Source organism: Scyliorhinus torazame, chromosome 8 (genome assembly GCF_047496885.1).
Source record: "Scyliorhinus torazame isolate Kashiwa2021f chromosome 8, sScyTor2.1, whole genome shotgun sequence".
Classification (NCBI taxonomy): Eukaryota; Metazoa; Chordata; class Chondrichthyes; order Carcharhiniformes; family Scyliorhinidae; genus Scyliorhinus; species Scyliorhinus torazame.
In genome coordinates this window covers 73,121,765-73,141,352 of record NC_092714.1, presented here as the reverse complement: position 1 = coordinate 73,141,352, position 19,588 = coordinate 73,121,765, and the positions used below count along the sequence as shown (strand labels likewise).

General features: G+C 51.6%; 1 protein-coding gene across 1 annotated transcript in view; it reads left to right on the top strand.

Annotated features, from left to right (window-relative positions):
* The window catches only part of f5 (coagulation factor V), a 229,780-nt gene that overhangs the window by 189,135 nt on the left and 21,057 nt on the right, over nt 1–19,588 (top strand). Inside the window, exon 21 of the mRNA XM_072513824.1 lies at nt 13,445–13,600. Coding sequence (XP_072369925.1) covers nt 13,445–13,600 — 156 coding nt within the window. The remainder of the gene's footprint in view (nt 1–13,444; nt 13,601–19,588) is intronic.

Here is a 19,588-nt window from a genome sequence, read left to right as displayed (position 1 = left end):
TAGCAATCGGGTTTGATGCCAATGTGATCTCCTGCTGACATGACACAAGATTGGAAAGTCTGGCGGAATGTAAATGAATGCAAATGGTGTTGGCACCACCTGCCAGAGCGATGGCCAATCCGCCATTAACCCACCTGTTGTGACCAAACGCAAGACTCCACATGTAGCCAGATAGATAGGCTACAACAAAGTTTATTCTACTACATCACAATACAATAACTCTACTCCACTTCCCTCAGGGACCTCTTCTCCGACCTGCTCCCAGGCCGGGGGCTCCTTGAGTTGGGAGGAAGCTCCGCCCCCTAATCACCTGGGGAGTTGGTATTCCAAGGTGGAGGAGGGGAATCTGATACAATGTAGGTTCTGATCCCTTTGGGGGTTGTAACACCATCATTGGAAGAACTTCAACGTAATTTTATGCCGGCTGCTTACCGACTATTTGGCTCTTGCCAGATTTACCACAACTGCCCACCATCAAACCTACCAGGGACAGAATTGGAGAATTCCACCCAATAGGATTAAAATACTGCCCTAAACCACAAATGCGCATAAGTAAAACTCCTGGGCTGGATTCTGTCACTTCGGGGCCGGGCCGGAGAATCGCCGCGACCGGCGGGAATTGCGCCACGCCGCCCCGACGCCAGGACTCGATTCTCCGGAGAGTGGAGAAACTGCACCATTGGCGCCACGCTGGTTGGGGCCGCTCTACGGGGCCCCCCGGCGATTCTCTGCTTGGGATGGGCCGAGCGGCCGTACAAAAAAACCCGAGTCCCGCCGGCACCATTCTAACTTGGTCTTACCCGGCGGGACCTCGCCATGGATGGATCCGGGGGCGGTCTGGCAGGGGGGGGGGGGGGTGGGGGGGGGGGGGGTCCGATCCGGGGGGGGGCCTCCGCTGTGGCCTGGCCCGCAATCGGGGCCCACCAATCAGTGGGCCGATCTCTCGGGCTGGGGGCCTCCTTTGTTCCGCGCTGGCCGCTGTAGCCCTACGCCATGTTGCGTCGGGGCCGGCGCGGAGAATGGAGACACCGCGCATGCACGGAACTCGTGCCAGTCCCACTGCTCATGCACAGACCCGCGGCGCCCATCTGATGCCGGGATCAGCAGCTGGAGCGGCGTGGGTCGTTCCAGTGCTGTGCTGACCCCCGGTAGGGGTCAGAATTGCTGCTCCTGAGACCATGTTGACGCCATCGGGAAAGGCGCCGGCGTTTACGATGGCGTCAACACTTAGCCTCAGGATCAGAGAATCCCGCCCCCAGTTTTTTAAACATCTACACTATTTAGTTTGACCTCTCTCAACAGATAACAACCTCTAAGATTCCATTTTGGGCGTATATTCAAGCAGCAAATTTTGCCTGAGCTATAATTTAGCGTTGTTCCTTCTTCCCTTGTTCTTTAGCAACAAGCTGCCAGACCAATGAGTGAAGTGGACCGTTTTGAAAAAGAACTATTGGTCTCCAGTAACATAGCAAACATCATATTCTATGGATTCCTTTTAGCATCTCAGTCAATACCTCACCCTGCATGGTAGCATTGTGGATAGCACAATTGCTTCACAGCTTCAGGGCCCCAGGTTCGATTCCGGCTTGGGTCACTGTCTGTGCGGAGTCTGCACATCCTCCCCGTGTGTGCGTAGGTTTCCTCCGGGTGCTCCGGTTTCCTCCCACAGTCCAAAGATGTGCAGGTTAGGTGGACTGGCCATGCTAAATTGCCCTTAGTGTCCAAAATTGCCCTTAGTGTTGGGTGGGGTTACTGGGTTATGGGGATAGGGTGGAGGTGTTGAGCTTGGGTAGGGTGCTCTTTCCAAGAGCCGGTGCAGACTTGATGGGCCGAATGGCCGCCTTCTGCACTGTAAATTCTATGATGAATCTATGTAGCCGCCTGAGTTGGCCACTTCCCGATTTAAAATGGAGATCCGCAAAGACTACAGGGAAATTCAGCCAACACAGGCAAAAACTAGCAAGTGCAAAATCTCCTGTGTATTAGAACTTGCAAAAGCCCAGACAGCACTGAAACTCACAGCCATCTGCATACTGATGAGCGATCCCCGGGAACAATTGAAACATGTAAGGTGAATAAGGCCAAGCCAGACTCCTCGGCGCTAGCAGGAGCCAAGACAAAGGAAGGCCAACGGACACTTCGGGACTGCCCAGCGATCAGGGAACGGCTCCAGTATTGGAGAAATCGATCCAAGTGACCGGAACGCAGTTCAATCATTTGGAACCAGGTACGGGGTCCGCCCCGAACAGCGCAAAGCCCTTGGGGACTATAAAGTAGAGTCCCCAAGTTCAATTCGTCCTTCTTGGCAGGGTCACTCAGCAGCTCGAACCAATCCTTGACAGTGACCTGCCTCGCTGCCGCACCAACCAAGTAAGTCTCCAGTCAACGCACGCTACGAGATAGGCGCTCCTAGCTATTAGTCCATACCCGCTTTTGAATCCTGCAGACTCAGAATCGAACGAAAGGCCATTTGTTCCCCTGACCTGGTGGGCTGTTCCGAAGCTAAGTATGGGCCTTTTAGTATTAGAGATAGTCTAGTAAGTAGAGTTTTATGCAGGAGTAGTGATTGACTGTGTATAATAAATGTGTTTTGATTTGAATCTTACTAATTGGTGTGTCGAGTTATTGATCAGTACTTGAACTTGAACCTTGTGGCGGTATCATAAAGATACCTGGCGACTCCAGAGCAAAGATTATAGAAACAGAGCAAATTAAGTAAAGACGCAACGAATTAAGAGCCAACCAAAGTTAGCATCATTTACTGGCGACATCCTGATGGGACCCCACTTAGAAGTGGCCTAATCACTCCGGGAGAACCCAATATTTGAATTAGAATCCAATTGGGAACAGAAAAACCACAAGTGTTCAAGCAGTTCTGATCAATCCTCATAGTTCAGAAACGTGATAATGCATGCGTAACTAACAGGACTATAAGGTAAAACTGATTTTTGTTGCGAAAATCTGTCGGGAGTTTGTATTCCGGAAAATAGCTAACGCCGTACCCGTGTTTACAGCACCGCCTTAGTACCCCTCGTTCCCAATTTTAAAAGAGCATTCAGATAGAGAAAATGGCAATGAAGGCATTGGAACGCCTTATGAACCCCCAGGAATTCAAGGTCGCAGCGACCAGCAGCAGAGTAGGAAAGTGTCCCGTTTGGGAAGAAGAGATCAGAAAATATCTCAAAGGGAAAGGATGGCCCCTTTGGAGTGAATTCTGTGATAATGAGGAAACAGGACCCGGGAGCATAGGACATACTTGGTGGGAGAACCTGTCAAAGATCCATAAGAATAGCTTAGGGAAAGCTCGCAAGCCGATGGCAATCGTGTCCTGTTTGGCACAATTGCGAGACACAGAGGAGGTCGTTCGGACACTCCACAAAGAGATAGAAGAGAGACATTGAATGAGCAAGGTCGATGTTAGTGAGATCAAGAGAGAGAATATAGATTTAAGAAGGAAGTTGGCAGCAAAGGACGGAGAGGTGGATGATGCCAAGTGGGCACACCAGTCTTGTCTAGCGCATCTGAGCAGCTTCCAAACTTAATACGAAAAGGCCTATCAGGACACTCAACGTGCAGTCCTGGTAAGAGAAGAGACAGAGAAACAGGTAGAGGCATTGCAAAGGCAGTGCAGCGATCTAAAGGCAGCGTTAAGAGCAGTCCATGCTGCCACCACAGAGCACAGACAAAGCTCATTAGATCATGCGAAATGCAGGAAGCAGATTGCGGAACTGCAGTCTTTGCTTTCAGTACAAAATGGGTTCAGAGCACCTTTGGACCGCAATTAAATGAGGAAGATTGGCAAGAATTAAACGCAACCGCGCATAGGTATGTTCAGGGAACATGTGCGCAAGGAAAGCCCCAAAAGGGAAAAGCACCCCAACCCCCCACAGAGCAGATAGATCAGGCAGCCATGAATCCAGTAACTACCCACCGCACAGTCACATCGGAAGGAGACGCAGAATTCCTTTACACCACCCCCTTAACCGTGACCCAATTACGGGACACGTGCTAAAAGATCACACCGTTCCTCCCCACCTCAGACCCCCACCACTTCTTTGCTAGAGTGAAGCAGCAGGCGACCATGTACGGCCTGGATGAGCGTGAGCAAGTGAAGCTCACAGTTTTGAGCTTAGACCCTTCGGTTGTAGCAGCCCTTCCTGACCCACAGAATGTAGGAGGAGGCACCCTTGCAGAAATGCACACGGCGATCCTAGATGCGATCGGTTACAACAGAGGTGACCCAGTAGAAGGCCTGAATAAGTGCAGGCAGAAGAAAACAGAACACCCCACAGCGTTTGCTGGACGCCTGTGGATTCATTATACTGGACCTTAGACCGCCCCCATTTGTCCCAAGACAACATGGCCAAATGGACCCGCACCCTTATCTCTCATGCCACAGATTGGACACAAAACCTGTACCAATTATGACCCCTTGGAAGAAGCGCACAACGAAAAATGGGTTTTAAAGCAGTTGTCCCGCACCTGGGAGCAATCTGTCCAAAACAAACCCGCAATTAGGAAACCCGAAGAACAGCAGGCAGAGGCAGATATCCAAGCAGTGAAAACGCACCAGAACCCCGCATGGGTAAATAAGGGAAATAGCCCACATCAGCCTAAATCCCAGGAATGTTACAACTGTGGACAATTAGGTCACTTTGCACGAGAATGCAATGCCCCACGAAAGTCACAGAGAGCCCAGCAGGCAGGTACTCTGAATAGTAACAGAACAAAGCCCATACATAGTGTGAGCACCCGTTCAGACCAGACAGACCTGAACTGAACTGACTGATGGTGTTCGGGCTCCCCCAGTTGGGACACCCTTTGGGATAGGTCCGGCCGACCAGTCGTTGCAGCGAAAATACGGGGTCAGCCCATCGAATTTCTCTGGGACACAGGAGGGTCCCCCGCCACAATTAATTCCTCCACCATGTTCCAAAAAGACACGTGGCCCACTACAGCCACAATCACCCTCAGCGGCTTCACAGGTCACTCACAGCAGGGACACATCACAGCCCCTGTACGCATTCAAATTGGCAATATTACCACAAAACACCCCATAATTTTGGTTGATCTGGACCACACAGCAGAACACATTTTCGGCATTGATTTCATGAACTCCCACAACCTTTCATTTGATCCAGTAAACCAATGTGTCTGGAAAATGACAAAGTCAGCAAGAGCCCCCGCAACACTCACAGTAGGTGAGTATGCAAACAAGATTAGCACAGTCGGCGATTTCTGGTTTGACCCGACCACGATTAGCGCAGACAAACAGGTTAGGGCAGTCCTTCAGAAAAACAGGACCGCATTTGCAAGTCATAAACATGACTACGGCAGAATGGCTGGTTCGGTTCAAATAATAGGACCTGACCCTAGACCTCAGAAGCAATATGGTTTTCCCCAAGAGGCAGAGGGAGAAATCTCAAAGGTTATTGACAGCTTATTAGAACAAGGCGTACTTAGACCGATAGCCTCTACTAATAATGCCCCAATTTGGCCAGTGAGAAAACCCGATGGATCATGGCGACTGACCATCGATTACCGGGAACTCAACAAAGTCACCCCCGGAGCAGCACCCATGGTAGCCACAAGTCCTGAGACCATGCTCAAACAGGGACTCAACACACGATATTTTACGGTTTTGGACATCAGGGGCGAAATTCTCCGGTATCGGCGCGATGTCCGCCGACCGGCGCCCAAAACGGCGCAAATCAGTCGGGCATCGTGCCGCCCCAAAGGTGCGGAATCCTCCGCATCTTGGGGGGCTGAGCCCCAACCTTAAGGGGCTAGGCCAGCACCGGACTAATTTCCGCCCCGCCAGCTGGCGGAAAAGACCTTTGGTGCCCCGCCAGCTGGCGCGGAAATGACATCTCCGGGCGGCGCATGCGCGTGAGCGTTAGCGGCCGCTCACGGCATCGCCGCGCATGCGCTGTGGAGGGAGTCTCTTCCGCCTCCGCCATGGTGGAGACCGTTATTAAGGCGGAAGGAAAAGAGTGCCCCCACGGCACAGCCCGCCCGAGGATCGGTGGGCCACGATCGCGGGCCAGGCCACCGTGGGGGCACCCCCCAGGGCCAGATCGCCCCGCGAACCCCCCAGGACCCCGGAGCCCGCCCACGCCACCAGGTCCCGCCGGTATGGTAGGTGGTTTAATCTACGCCGGCGGGACATGCATTCTAGCAGCGGGACTTCGGCCCATCCGGGCCGGAGAATCGCGGCGGGGGGGACCCGCCAACCGGCGCGGTGCGATTCCCGCCCCCGCCGAATATCCGGTGTCGGAGAATTCGGCAACCGGCGGGGGCGGGATTCACGCCAGCCCCCGGTGATTCTCCGACCCGGCGGGGGGTCGGAGAATCTCGCCCCAGTAACGGATTCTGGTCCATTCCATTGGCAAAAGCGTGCCAGTACAAATTTGCCTTCACTTTTAAAAATCAGCAGTACACGTGGACATGCCTTCCACAAGGATTCCACAACTCCCCCTCCATTTTCCACCGACAGCTGGCAAATGGTTTATCAAAATTTTCTCACCCCCAATGTCTGGTCCAGTATGTAGACGGCCTATTACTGCAGACAGACACCAAGGCAGAGCATATCGAGCTTCTGGCCGAACTCCTGGAACTCCTACAGCAGATCGGATGCAAAGTAAACCCCAAGAAAGCCCAATTTTTGAAAGACAAAGTGGTATATTTGGGAACGATTATCACACATGGTAAATGCGAGATCGAGCATAAAAGAATTGACTTGATTGTCAAATTGCCCCTTCCCCAGAATGTTTCAGCCCTCTGGTTTTTAGGACTGGTTGGCTACTGCCAAAACCACATTGATGGTTTCGCAACCAAGGCAGCACCCCACTCGGAACTCCTAAAGAAAGGAGCCCCTTGGGAATGGCTTCCGCAGCACACCGATGCTGTAGATGTTTTAAAGCGCGCACTCATTGCAGCCCCCGCACTACAGGTTCCAGACCCGCTTTCCCCCTATGCTATAGAGGTAGCTAGCACTGATCGCACCCTTTTGGCCATGCTTCTCCAGGAACGGCACGAACAGTTAAGACCCGTGGCTTACGCCTCCAGAGTTTTAGATCCTGTGGAGCAGGGATTTTCGGCCTGTGAAAGGCACCTGCTCGCAGTTTTCTGGGCAGTCCAATACTTTTCATACATCAGCGGACTAAACCCCATCACAATCCTCACGGAGCACACCCCCACCCAACATTTACTAGACAAACGACTTAAGGACGGTACAGTAAGCCAGATTAGAGCAGCCAGATGGACCCTTCTTTTGCAGGGACGGGACATCACAGTAAAAAGGACCAAGACCCACACTTTCTTGGCCGACAACCTTCAGTACCCAGGCACCCCCCACGAATGTGAAATCATCTCACCGCACCACAACACAGGCCCCTTTATCGCAAAAACACCCCCGAGAAAGATAGGTAGATCACCCCAGAGCCCCCAGCACACAGACACGTGCGCACCTTTGCGAATATATGTGGATGGTTCTTCCACTGTATTAGACGGGAAGCGCATTACAGGATGCGGCATCTATGTCGAGGACGCGCAGGGACTTGCCCTAGAAGAAATCTCCTTATAACTACCAGGACACTTCGGCACGCAGGCAGCCATTGCGTTCATTGTTGATCACCCAGATTCCTTCCCCAGCCCAGCAGACATATACTCGGACAGCCTCTACATCTGTAACAGCCTCACAGAATTTCTACCCCTGTGGAAAGCAAGAGGATTTGTTTCCACTGACGGAAAACCCCTCCCTTCAGCCCCATTGCTCCGGCACATTTTGGACAAAGCACAGGACAGGACTTTGGGCATTATTAAAGTCCGAAGTCACCACCTCCCCACCTGGAAATGTAAAAGTCGACGCACTGGCTAAAGCAGATTCCAGACATGGACATTTTTGGAACCCCCCCGAAAGCACCCCAGTGAATGCAGTTCAGGTCTCACAGACTAAGATCGAGGATGTAGTGCAGGCCCAGAAGCAAGACAGTAATCTCAGGGAGATTTTAAAAGGAAGCTTTCCAGCCCCATACAATAGGTTTAGAAATGCACTGACCACACATGACGGTGTGATCCTAAAAGACACCCGTTATGTGGTTCCTGAACAGGACATGAATCAGCTTATTTGTTTGTTCTTTGATGGTCATGGGCAGCAGGGAATTGACCCCACTACAGCCCACTTCAGGCAGCTCTGTTGGTGGCCGAATTTAAAGGACGACGTCATGCACTACATTGAAAATTGCCTTGTCTGTGCCCAAAACAATCCGGACAGATACGCAAAGAAAGCTCAGCTTAGCCACACCCGCCCCGTTAATGGCCCCTGGACTAACCTCCAGATTGATTTTATAGGACCATTTCCCCCTAGCAGGAATGGTCACAAGTACGTGTTAGTTGTCATAGACACGTTTAAAAAATGGGTAGAAGCATTCCCATCTAGAACTAACACGGCAAAGACTACAGCAAAGATTTTAACCCACAACATCTTTATGGGATGGGGACTCCCCCGCAGCATTGAATCCGACCAAGGTTCCCATTTTAAGGGCGTGTCATGAAGAAAGTCCTCACGATATTTGGCATTACCCAAAAATTCCACATCGCATACAACCCCCAGTCAAGTGGTATCGTGGAGCGAATGAATCGGACCCTAAAGGCAACCCTCAGGAAAATGGTCCAACAAAACAGCACCACTTGGGATTCAGTCCTCCGTTTTGCATTAACGTTTTTATGTAACACTGTTTCGACATCCACAGGATACACCCCACACACTCTCATGACCGGACGTACGATGAAAGGCACAGAATGTTTATTAGGACTTGACTTGACCAGCCCCAAAATGACGGCCCTCACACACGAGAACGCAGTGAAACAGTTAGTGGAAAATGTAAAAACGGCTCAGCTAGCAGCCGCAGTAAGATTAGGCACCAGGAAGAAACAGAGCAAGGCCTGTTTTGACAAGACAGTGCATGCGACTGAGTTTGAAGTAGGACAGCAGGTCATGCTCTCCATTTACAACCCCAGCACGTTCCTGTCGCCCAAGTATTCGGGTCCGTACTCCGTTGCGGACAAAGTAAGCCCCTCTGTGAATAAAATCAAGTACCCCAACTGGAAGACCGCGTGGTTCCATTTTAACCATCTCAAGGCATATGGCTCGCAGTCTAACCACACACACCATGTCATGCTCGACGCAGCAGACCAGACCCCGCCCACAGCCAACGTATCCCTACCCTCCCCCAACACGTCCGACCCATCCACGGACTCAACCTCACCCCCGAACTCTAGACTCCGCCCCGGAACACCCACAGACAGCAGCAACAGCGACTGTGACACAGGCAATAGCCACAGCACGCCTCCCTACTATCCCCATGCAACAGGACCCACAACCAGCGAATCTGAATACAATTCGAGTGATCCCTTCCTGATCAAATTCCTCAACAAACCTCACCAAAGACCACCGCCCTCCGATGACGACCCCGACTCCGTCCCCACAGAATTAGATACAACTTTTTGGCACCGTGACAATTCATACAGATGGACCCTAAGTCACAACATGCAGCTCTATCAACCCTCATCCATTCCAGAGTATGGCATCGGGGAGAAGAGGATGACTTTGAATCTGACTCCCAAAACGAGAACCCCTTTGTGACCCTGTTCGCAACTGATAACTGAGGTGTCCAGATGATGTTTTAAAAAGGAACCGCTTGGGAGAAACGGTGTCCTTTCTGATGGAACCTGCAGCACGTTTGTTCAATGTTTGTTCGTTAATGTTATCGTTAAGTGTTGTTTGTAAACTCAGAAGTTTCACGGCCCCACGCCACAACTCCGGTGATGCCCGGCTGTTAATGGAACAAGTCTGTCCCAGACAATAGTTCAGAGGAATTAGTCTGTCAACAGAAAGTGGTTAAAGGTACAAGTTTGTCCCAGACAATAGTTCAGATGAACTAGTCTGTCGGCAGACAACAATCATAACTACTCTCCTGATTTGAAGGTAATTGCGAGAGGCAGCCCCCACGACGACCACATTCTTACCCGTTCTTGCTGGTTGCTCAGGCAGTGGAGAAACGGCATTGGTCTCCGCCCTGCCTGAGGATCCCCCTCTGGTCAACGACGCTCGGGTAGAGCACATGCGGCATTGATCACCGTCCTACCCGGGGATTCCATCCAAATCTTACCCGCCGCGGCCCATACGCACTCCATTTTGGCTCGATTACGTTCAAAATTCTTTTGTTTGGTTTAGCAACCCTTAGGATTGCTTCCCTATGCTATTTACATCCTCAAACACTGGGATGATAAATCACACAGGCTGCGAGACGGCTCGCAGTACGGCAGTATTTTCTTAGATGTCTAGTTCAAATTTTCGGTTTAAAAAAAAATGAGGGAATTACACATGGTGACCAATTATAAAGGGAAATTGGCACTAAAAGACAGACATGCTAATGTACAAGATATTAAACAAGATAGTAACAGAAACTATGCTTGATTTACAGAATTCCAGAAGCTCCAGGAAGAGAGAAGAGACGGGAAGGAAGAGAAAAGAAGAAAGAAGAGAACAATGAAGACGTCATATGTGTTTTTCGTTACCATGATAATTTGTATTTGGTTTCGCGCGGACGCGAACCCCCTGACCCCAAACCCCCCGGCCATCAATGAGTCACTTCCCCATAGCACCTAGAACCCAGTGACAAGTAACAGCGCACCATCATGGTGTGATAGGTTTATAACATGGTACTCCCTTTCATACGTAATTGAATCCCTTTTAGTATTGGCGATATTCTGCAGCATCGTGCAGACTATCCGCATGAGAAAATGGCGAAGGAGAGCCTACCGCTCTCGCACCCCGGTGTACAGAATGAGATCCCCTATTTTCAGTTTTCACCAGGCCCCCGAACCCCTTGATCTACAATAAAGGATATTCGTTTGGCGTCATTTTGTGAATAAAGACAACTGAAAGATTGTACAACTTTGAGCTTGATCGCCAAGCCAGAGGGAAATGTGAATGCTGCTATTATTTTTGTATTGTTAGGAAGTTAGTATGATTGGATGTTTAAGTGAGTGTAGTTTATGGAAGATAGTTAGAGGTACCGTTTTTTTTTTTGGTGTACTGCATGTCCCTGTTGAAACATAGAGCCACTTAGAACTGTCAGTTAAAATTTTCGTACATAGTTATGGTCAGTGTAGAGGCCATGGAAGAGTGCTCGCTGGGTCAGGAAGTGAAGACAACGCAGTTATATGATCCTTCACGCTTCACGTTAGGGATCACAAGAAGGGAGTGTAGCCAGCTGGGTTGGCCACTTCCCGACTTAAAATGGAGATCCGCAAAGACTACAGGGAAATTCAGCCAACACAGGCAAAAACTAGCAAGTGCAAAATCTCCTATGTATTAGAACTTGCAAAAGCCCAGACAGCACTGAAACTCACAGCCAACTGCATACTAATGAACGATCCCAGGAACAATTGAAACATGTAAGGTGAATAAGGCCAAGCCAGACTCCTCGGCGCCAGCAGGACGCAAGACAAAGGAAGGCCAACAGACACTTAAGGACCGCCCAGCGATCAGGGAACAACTCCAGTATTGGAGAAATCGATCCAAGTGATCGGAATGTAGTCCAATCACTTGGAACCAGATGCGGGGTTTGCCCTGAACGGCGCAAAGCCCCTGGGGACTATAAAGTAGAGTCCCCAAGTTCAATTCGTCCTTCTTGGCAGGGTCACTCAGCAGCTCGAACCAACCCTTGACAGTGACCTGCCTCACTGCCGCACCAACCAAGTAAGTCTCCAGTCAACGCATGCTACGAGCTAGGCGCTCCTAGCTATTAGTCCATACCCGCTTTTGAATCCTGCAGACTCAGAATCGAACGAAAGGCCATTTGTTCCACTGACCTGGTGGGCCAGTTCAGAAGCTAAGTATAGGCCTTTTAGTGTTAGAGATAGTCTAGTAAGTAGAGTTTTATGCATGAGTAGTGATTGACTGTGTATAATAAATGTGTTTTGATTTGAATCTTACTAATTGGTGTGTCAAGTTATTGATCAGTACTTGAACTTGAACCTCGTGGCGGTATCATAAAGATACCTGGCAACTCTAGAGCAAAGGTTATAGAAACAGAGCAAATTAAGTAAAGACACAACGAGCAACGAATTAAGAGCCAACCAAAGTTAGCAACATCTATCAGCACCATCCCCACTAATTGGTCACAACCATGTCTTTCACAGGCAAATTTTACAATGTTGTGGAAAGTAGAATGTTAAGCTCTTTACTGAAACTCTTCCAGACAAGAGGATAAACATTATAAATTTAACATTCCAGCTTCCAAGCTTCAAATAACGTACATTGATATTGAGAATTGAGGGGGGCGATTCTCCAATATTGGGCCCAAGTGAAACGCGATGGCGAGAACCGGGGCCGGGCACGACGGATTCTGGCCCCCACAGAGCGGTTCACGCCGTTCCAGCCTCCTTACACGGCGCAAAATGGGCGCCGCGCCAACCCGCGCATACGCAGTTGGGCCGTGCCAACCTGCGCATGTGCGGGGAACTTCTTACGCGCGCCGGCCCCGACCCAACATGGGGTCGGTGTTCAGGGGCCGGCCGCGCCAGATAGTAGGCCCGGGGATGGAGAGACCGGCCCGCCGATCGGTGGGCCCCGATCGTGGGCTAGACCCCATCGGAGGCCCCCCCCCCCGGTGAAGGAGCCCCCTTTCCCCCCCCCTCACAGCCTGCCCCCCCCCCCGACCGTTCCCGCAGAGTTCCCGCCGGCAGCGATCAGGGGTGAACGGCGCTGGCGGGACTCTGTCCAATACATGCAGCCGCTTGGCCCTTCCGCGCCGGAGAATCGGCAGCCCCACTGATTCCAGCGGCCCGCGGCCGGCGCCGCGCCAAACGCACCGGCGCAAATGGCGCCGATTCTCAGCACCTCAGAGAATCGCACGCCAGGGTAGGGGTGTCGTGGCACTGTTGCACCGATTCTCCGGCCCGGCGTGGGGCTCGGAGAATCGCTCCCGAGATGTCTGCATTTTCTTGACTTGCACGGTTTTTATGCCCATCGGAAAATTTGGGGGGCACAGTGCAGCAGATCTGAATTCTCAATATCTGCTCTTACCATGAAAAGCTCTGCCCCATGTGCACTAATTCATAAAACTAATTCTTGGAATGTTGAATTTGAGATTTTATTATCATTTTAAAATTCCACTTAGTTATTACTGAAGCTGTTGACTTGCACATAGCTTTGTGGTTCATACATTCCAAGTGACCGTATTGTTTACAGATGAATGAGTAGACTTCTCATTGTGGTTCCTGAGCATGCAGATTCTTTTGACATTCATCAGTAATTTGTGGAAGTCCCTGATAATTTGCCTATGGCTGTCCAATACCAACGAGTGAAAGACATTAGAATCTGGCCCAATTGGGTTCGGCAATGTATTGATGATTTGTTTTTTTTTTGCCACAGGTTGATTTAGAAAGGCCAATGGTGCTCACTAAGATTGCCACCCAAGGAGCCAAAGTGATTTTTGTGCACAATTATATTACGGCCTTTTACATTGAATACAGTGGGGATGGGAAAAATTGGACATTTTACAATGGAAACAGCAGAAGCAACAAACAAGTGAGTGCCTGAATGATTTGTCAAACCAACAGTAGCTATGTAACAATGTCTACTCTCACAATCTCCTGAGTGATTGTATCAATAACTGCAATGTGGAATTTCTCTGTCAATGTATTTCTGCCAAGCATCTCAGATTGATTATGGTTTCCTTTAGAATCAGTGGGCGTGATCTACCGGCAGTTCACGCCGTTGAGATATTCTGGCCCCATGCCGGCATGCGGGTTTCCCGGTGACAAGGGGTGCAGACACCGTGAAATCCCTTTGACAACGGCAGAGTTGATAAATGGTGGGCTGCCTCCGCTGCCGGACAACACGAGGCGGACTGGTCGGTGAATCCCGCCTAATATTTTGCATTTACAATGCACCGTTTATTTACCGACATTTGTACACTTTCTTGCCTTTGTCTGGCTTACCACCTTGTGACCCTGCCATTCGCCAACATTTACAATGGTAGAATATGGCTCTGTGGCTTGAGGTTGCCAATCTGATGAGTCAATACCTTTAGGTGTGCAATTACAGAAAGTGGGAAAAGGGTTATTTTTTTTAAAAAGGACTGACAGAAGGAGCATAAAATGCAAAAGGTTAATTACCCAAAGCCAATCTGCCTAAAAGCCAATTACATGACAATATAGGTAGGGTTCAACAAATATGGAGTAAGTTATGCGCAATCTCATGGTTGGACTGTAGACGTGGGGAAAAAACAGGCTGGAATATGCTCAAGGTTATGAATAAATTTGGCACAATAAATCCAGGCAAATTGTTTATCGTGGTAGCAAGGAACACCAGTTTAAAGATGTTGTGAAATGGAAATCCGGCTAAACTTCTCATCAGAAGGAATAGAAAACTACTTAAATGGTCTATCTAAGTGGGATTGAGGCAATTGGATATATTTCCTCACACATCAGCTTGCAAAAGCTGACAACAAACCTAAATGTGAACCTATGACGTATGGTCACATATGGGACTGGATTTTCTGTTGTCCAACGCCAAAATCGTAATCGGCGATTGGGCGGAGAATCGATTCCGACACCGGAATCGGGGCTGGCGCCGGTTTGATGCCAGTTTGGGATTCTCTGCCCCCTCCATGTGTAGTCGCAATGCCGTTGGCGCCTCATCAGCCGGCCCTCCCGTGATGCTCTGCCCCCGAAGTTCCCAACGGCGTGGGACCCGTGTGGTCACACAAATCGTGAACCCGACATGGCGGCTGCGGACTACGTCCAGTGCTGCCACACTAGCTGGGATCCGTGCCGCTAGCCGGTGGGGCTTTGCGAGGGCTGGTGGGGGGGGGGGGGGGGGGGGGGGGGGGGTAGGGGGGCGGCAGAGGGTGGGCTGTGGGTCGCGGATGGTGGGTTGGGTCCACACACAGCTGGCGCCATATTGTGCAGCGGACCGCTGCAGGTTGTCAGCCGTGCGTATGCACGTCCCGGGACCCGGCCATTCTCTGTCCGTTTTCGGCAGGGGAGGTGGGTGTTTCAGTCGGCGCCGGTGCTAGCCCTCACCGGTACCGGAATCGGTGAGGGGTTCGCTCCAATTGTTTTCACATAAACCTCCCATGGATTCTCTGTTCGGGCCGGCACCTAGCCGCAGGAACGGAGAATCCCACCCATGGTTATTAGAGCAAGGGCTTGACTAAGCTGCAGCCTTACTCAGCATGCCATCACTCATATAGCAGATGATTGTGACTAAAATTGCAGAGATTTTTCCTCATTTCTTGGAGAAATTGTAGGGCATTATTGGCAGTTTCAGCCTTAACTCAGTAGATGAACTCTTGCCTTGGGCACCAAAGATTATGGGTTCAAGCCCCACTTCAGGAAATTTAGGAAGTCTCATAGGCTGGCATTCCAGTTACAGCACTGGAGATTTTTTGGATAAATATTAAACCTGGCCTGCCCTTTTATATGGATGTAAAAGATCCCATGGTACTTTGTGTAGAACAGCGAAGCGTTCTCTTCAGTGTCCCAGACATTTATCCTTCAACTGGCATCATTGTCACAGATCATCTCTTTCTAAAACGAAAATTATCTCATTATAAAAACAGAAAATACTGGAAAGCGTCAGCAGGTCTGGCAACATCTGTGGAGAGAAACACAGTTTATATTTTGAGTCCCTACGACTCTTCAGAGCTTTTGCTTTTATCTCATTATTGTTTGGAGGACCTTGGAGATAAATTGATGGTCACACTCCTCAATAACCACAGTAGTCACAGATCAAAAGTAGTACTTTGGCTGTAAAATGATTTGGGATGCCCGGAGTTTATGAAAAGCACTATAAAGATCCACTATTTTCCCTTTTTATTATTGAAACTCTCTGCTGGCTTCTTAAAGTTGTTGCAAAATTGTTTACATGGTTACCATAGTAACAGAGAGGCATTTGTTTCCTGTTCCTTCAGCACTTTTTTGCACTGTAACCGTTCTCTCTTGTTAATGCTGACAGTGTCCCCTTCTGTGCACAGATAGATACTCAACATCCTTTAGCCCCTCAATTCAAGCTAGAATTCTCATTGCTCCCTTTTTTTTCTTTCTGGCACTCGCATTTATCCCCCACCCCATTCGAGCTGGCAGTTCATACTGGTATTCTCTCCTGTGGAAGAACACAAGAAGAATCCCAGGAGAATTCCACAACTCTTTGCCAGGGGATCATTTACATTCACCTGAGGGAGTAAACAAGGCCTTACGTTTACTGCCTCATCCAAGACACCAAACCTTGCACAGTGCAGCAATCCCTTGGTACTGCATTCAGTGTCCGCCACGATTTGGTGTTCTGGCCTCTGGAGTAAGACTTGAACTCACCACCTTATGTCTCAGGTGAAAGGACTATCACTGAAGCATCGCTAATGCTGTAAGGTTAAATTGTAGGAAAGCAGGTTTGATCTATGAAAAGTGTCATTTGAGCCCATTGGTTTGGTTGTTATTCTTCGAATCTGTGGGGTCAAACCTTTAAGCATCACTGTCAGACTGCCACTCTGCTCCTGTTTTCTTACTTGAACCTTTTGGGCGCCGGTCGGCGGACATCGCGCCGATACAAGGACTTTAAACTAGCAAGTTGGGGGGAAGGGAAGTGTAAAGCTATGGACAGTATAATGGTTAATGGAGATCAAGGCAGCAGGTTACGGGACAGGTTATTATGTAGAGATGTGGGTTCAAAGACAAGGAAAATTAGGAGAAAGGGTAAGAGGAAAAATAAATTGCGAAAAGTTACTGATCAAGGTGTTAGGATTCATAACAAAGACATAAAAAACAGCATAAGTGTACTTTACCTGAATGCTCGTAGTATACGAAATAAGGTAAATGAGTTGATGCCGCAAATCATCGTGAATGACTATGATTTAGTGGCCATTACTGAAATATGGCTAAAAGATGGTCACGACTGGGAGTTAAATATCCAAGGGTATCAGACTATACGAAAGGATAGAATGGACGCTAAGGGCGGTGGTGTAGCTTTGTTGTTTAAGGATGGCATCCGGGCAATAGTAAGGGATGATATTGGTGCTATGGAGGACAAGGTTGAATCAATTTGGGTGGAAATCAGGGGCAAAATTCTCCATTATCGGCGCAAAGTCCGCCGATCGGCGCAAAAAACGGCGCAAATCCGACACGCGTCACGCCGCAAAAATCGTTGCGAAGTCTCCAGCCCGAAATGGGCTAGAAGTGACGTGACGGGATCCGCGCTTGCTCACGTGGTTCACGCCGTGCAGCGTCATACACGCCGCACGGCGTGACGGCTCAGAAGGACGCGCTGCTCCCCCCCACCCGACCGGAACACCCGACCGGAACACCCGACCGGATGGCCGGCCACCGCTCAGCCCCGAGGTTCCAGTCACGGGATGTGGAGGCGCTCCTGGATGCAGTGGAGCAGAGGAGGGAGGCCCTGAATCCTGGGCACGGCCGCATAGTTGCCCCACGCCACAGCCGGCGTCTGTGGAGGGAGGTGGCAGAGGCCGTCACCGCTGTGGCCCTGACACCACGGACAGGCACCCAGTGCCACAAGAAGGTGAACGACCTCGTCAGAGCAGGCAGGGTGAGCCTCCCCCCCCCCTGCCCGATATCCATATCCCCCATCCCCCCCTCCCCATATCCCCCCTCCCCCATATCCCCCCTCCCCCATATCCCCCTCCCCCATATCCCCCCTCCCCCATATCCCCCCTCCCCATATCCCCCTCCCCCATATCCCCCCTCCCCCATATCCCCCCTCCCCCATCCCCATATCCCCCCATCCCCATATCCCCCCTCCCCCATATCCCCCCTCCCCCATATTCCCCCTCCCCCATATCCCCTCTCCCCATATCCCCAAGTGAATCCAGCCCTAACCTTAACCTCTGCAATACACGCGCAACCAATGGCGTGCATTCATATACCTGTCTAACACTGTTGCCTTTTACCCCTGCCACCCCCCCACCCACCCCCCCCCCCGCCCCCCCCGCCCCCCCCCCCCCCCCCCCCGGCCACAGGAGAAACGCGCACACAACACCAGGGAGCATGTGAGGACTGGAGGAGGCCCCGCTGATGAGAGGCCACTGACCGAACACGAGGAAAGGGCCCTGGAACTGGCTGGCGGACCTGAGGACCGGGAGGTTGCTGATGCAGAGGTCGGGGGCATACTAGCAAGTGAGCCACCGACAGCCCGTCCCCATATCCCCCCTCCCCTATATCCCCCTCCCCCATATCACCCGATCACTGCCTACGTGTCTAACCATGCATGTTTCAATGTGTATCGCAGGAGCAAACGTCGAGGCACCCATCCCCGCAGATGCAGACCGCCCGCAGGATGCCCCTCGGAGGCCACGGGAGACGGAGAGACCCGGACCCTCCGGCATGCGACGCCCACAGGATGCCCCTCGCACACCACGGGAGACGGAGAGACCCGGACCCTCCGGCATGCGACGCCCGCAGGATGTCCCTTGCAGACCACGGGAGACGGAGAGACCTGGAGCAACAGCGAGACGACGCCCCCGTCACGTGCGGGTGCGACGACGCAGGCGTGTGCCACCCAGCGACGAGAGGGGCAGCCACAGGCCCCCGTCACAGCCGAGCCAGGACACCACTACCCAGGACACCACTACCCAGGACACCACTACCCAGGACACCCCTACCCGGGACAGCACTACCCAGGAAGACGAAATACCGGACAGTGACACAGAGTGGATGGGTGGAGACGAACCCCCACCCCAAAGTGCCATGGTCTCAGAGTGAGACGAAGAGCACGACACAACGCCACTGCTGTCACCAACACCCTCCACCATCGCAGAAACACTCACCTCGGTTGGGCACTTTAGTGATGAGGCGTCTGGGACACTCACTGGTGCGCACAACACAGCCGTCCCGATACAGCAGGTGGAGGTAGGAACAGCAGAGGGGCCGGGCGGTCGGAGGGCAGCCCAGCCCAAGCGAACATCTGCCGCCCAGATGGATCCCGGGTTCCTGGAGTTACCACACCCACCCATAGATCCGATGCAACCACCGAACCGGAGACGAGCGAAGAGGGTAACAGCCGGCTTGCGGCGGCTGCAGTCGCAGGTGGAGGAGTCCACCCACGTCCAGGAGCTGGGAGTGGTGCCGGTCATACGTGCCACCCAGGCCGACACCGCACGGGTGGCGTCCGCGGTGGAGGCAATGGGTGCGACGGTGTCAGACATGGGGAACGGTTTGCGAGGCCTGGGCTTTCCGTGCAGGCGGCGTCTGTGGCCCAGGACATGGCTGCCCTCTCACAGGAGGCCATGAGCCAGTGCCAGCGCCAGATGGCAGAGGCGCTCAACACCATGGCCCAGTCTCAGCAGGCCATAGCCCAGTCTCAGCAGGCCATGGCCCAGTCTCAGCAGGCCATGGCCCAGTCTCAGCAAGCCATAGCCCAGTCTCAGCAGGCCATAGCCCAGTCTCAGCAGGCCATGGCCCAGTCTCTGCAGGCCATCGCTGAGGGCATCGGCACCATTGGCCATGTGCGAGCCGGCGTCGCACTGTCACAGACAGGGTTTGCCAATCCCCTGGGCTCCAT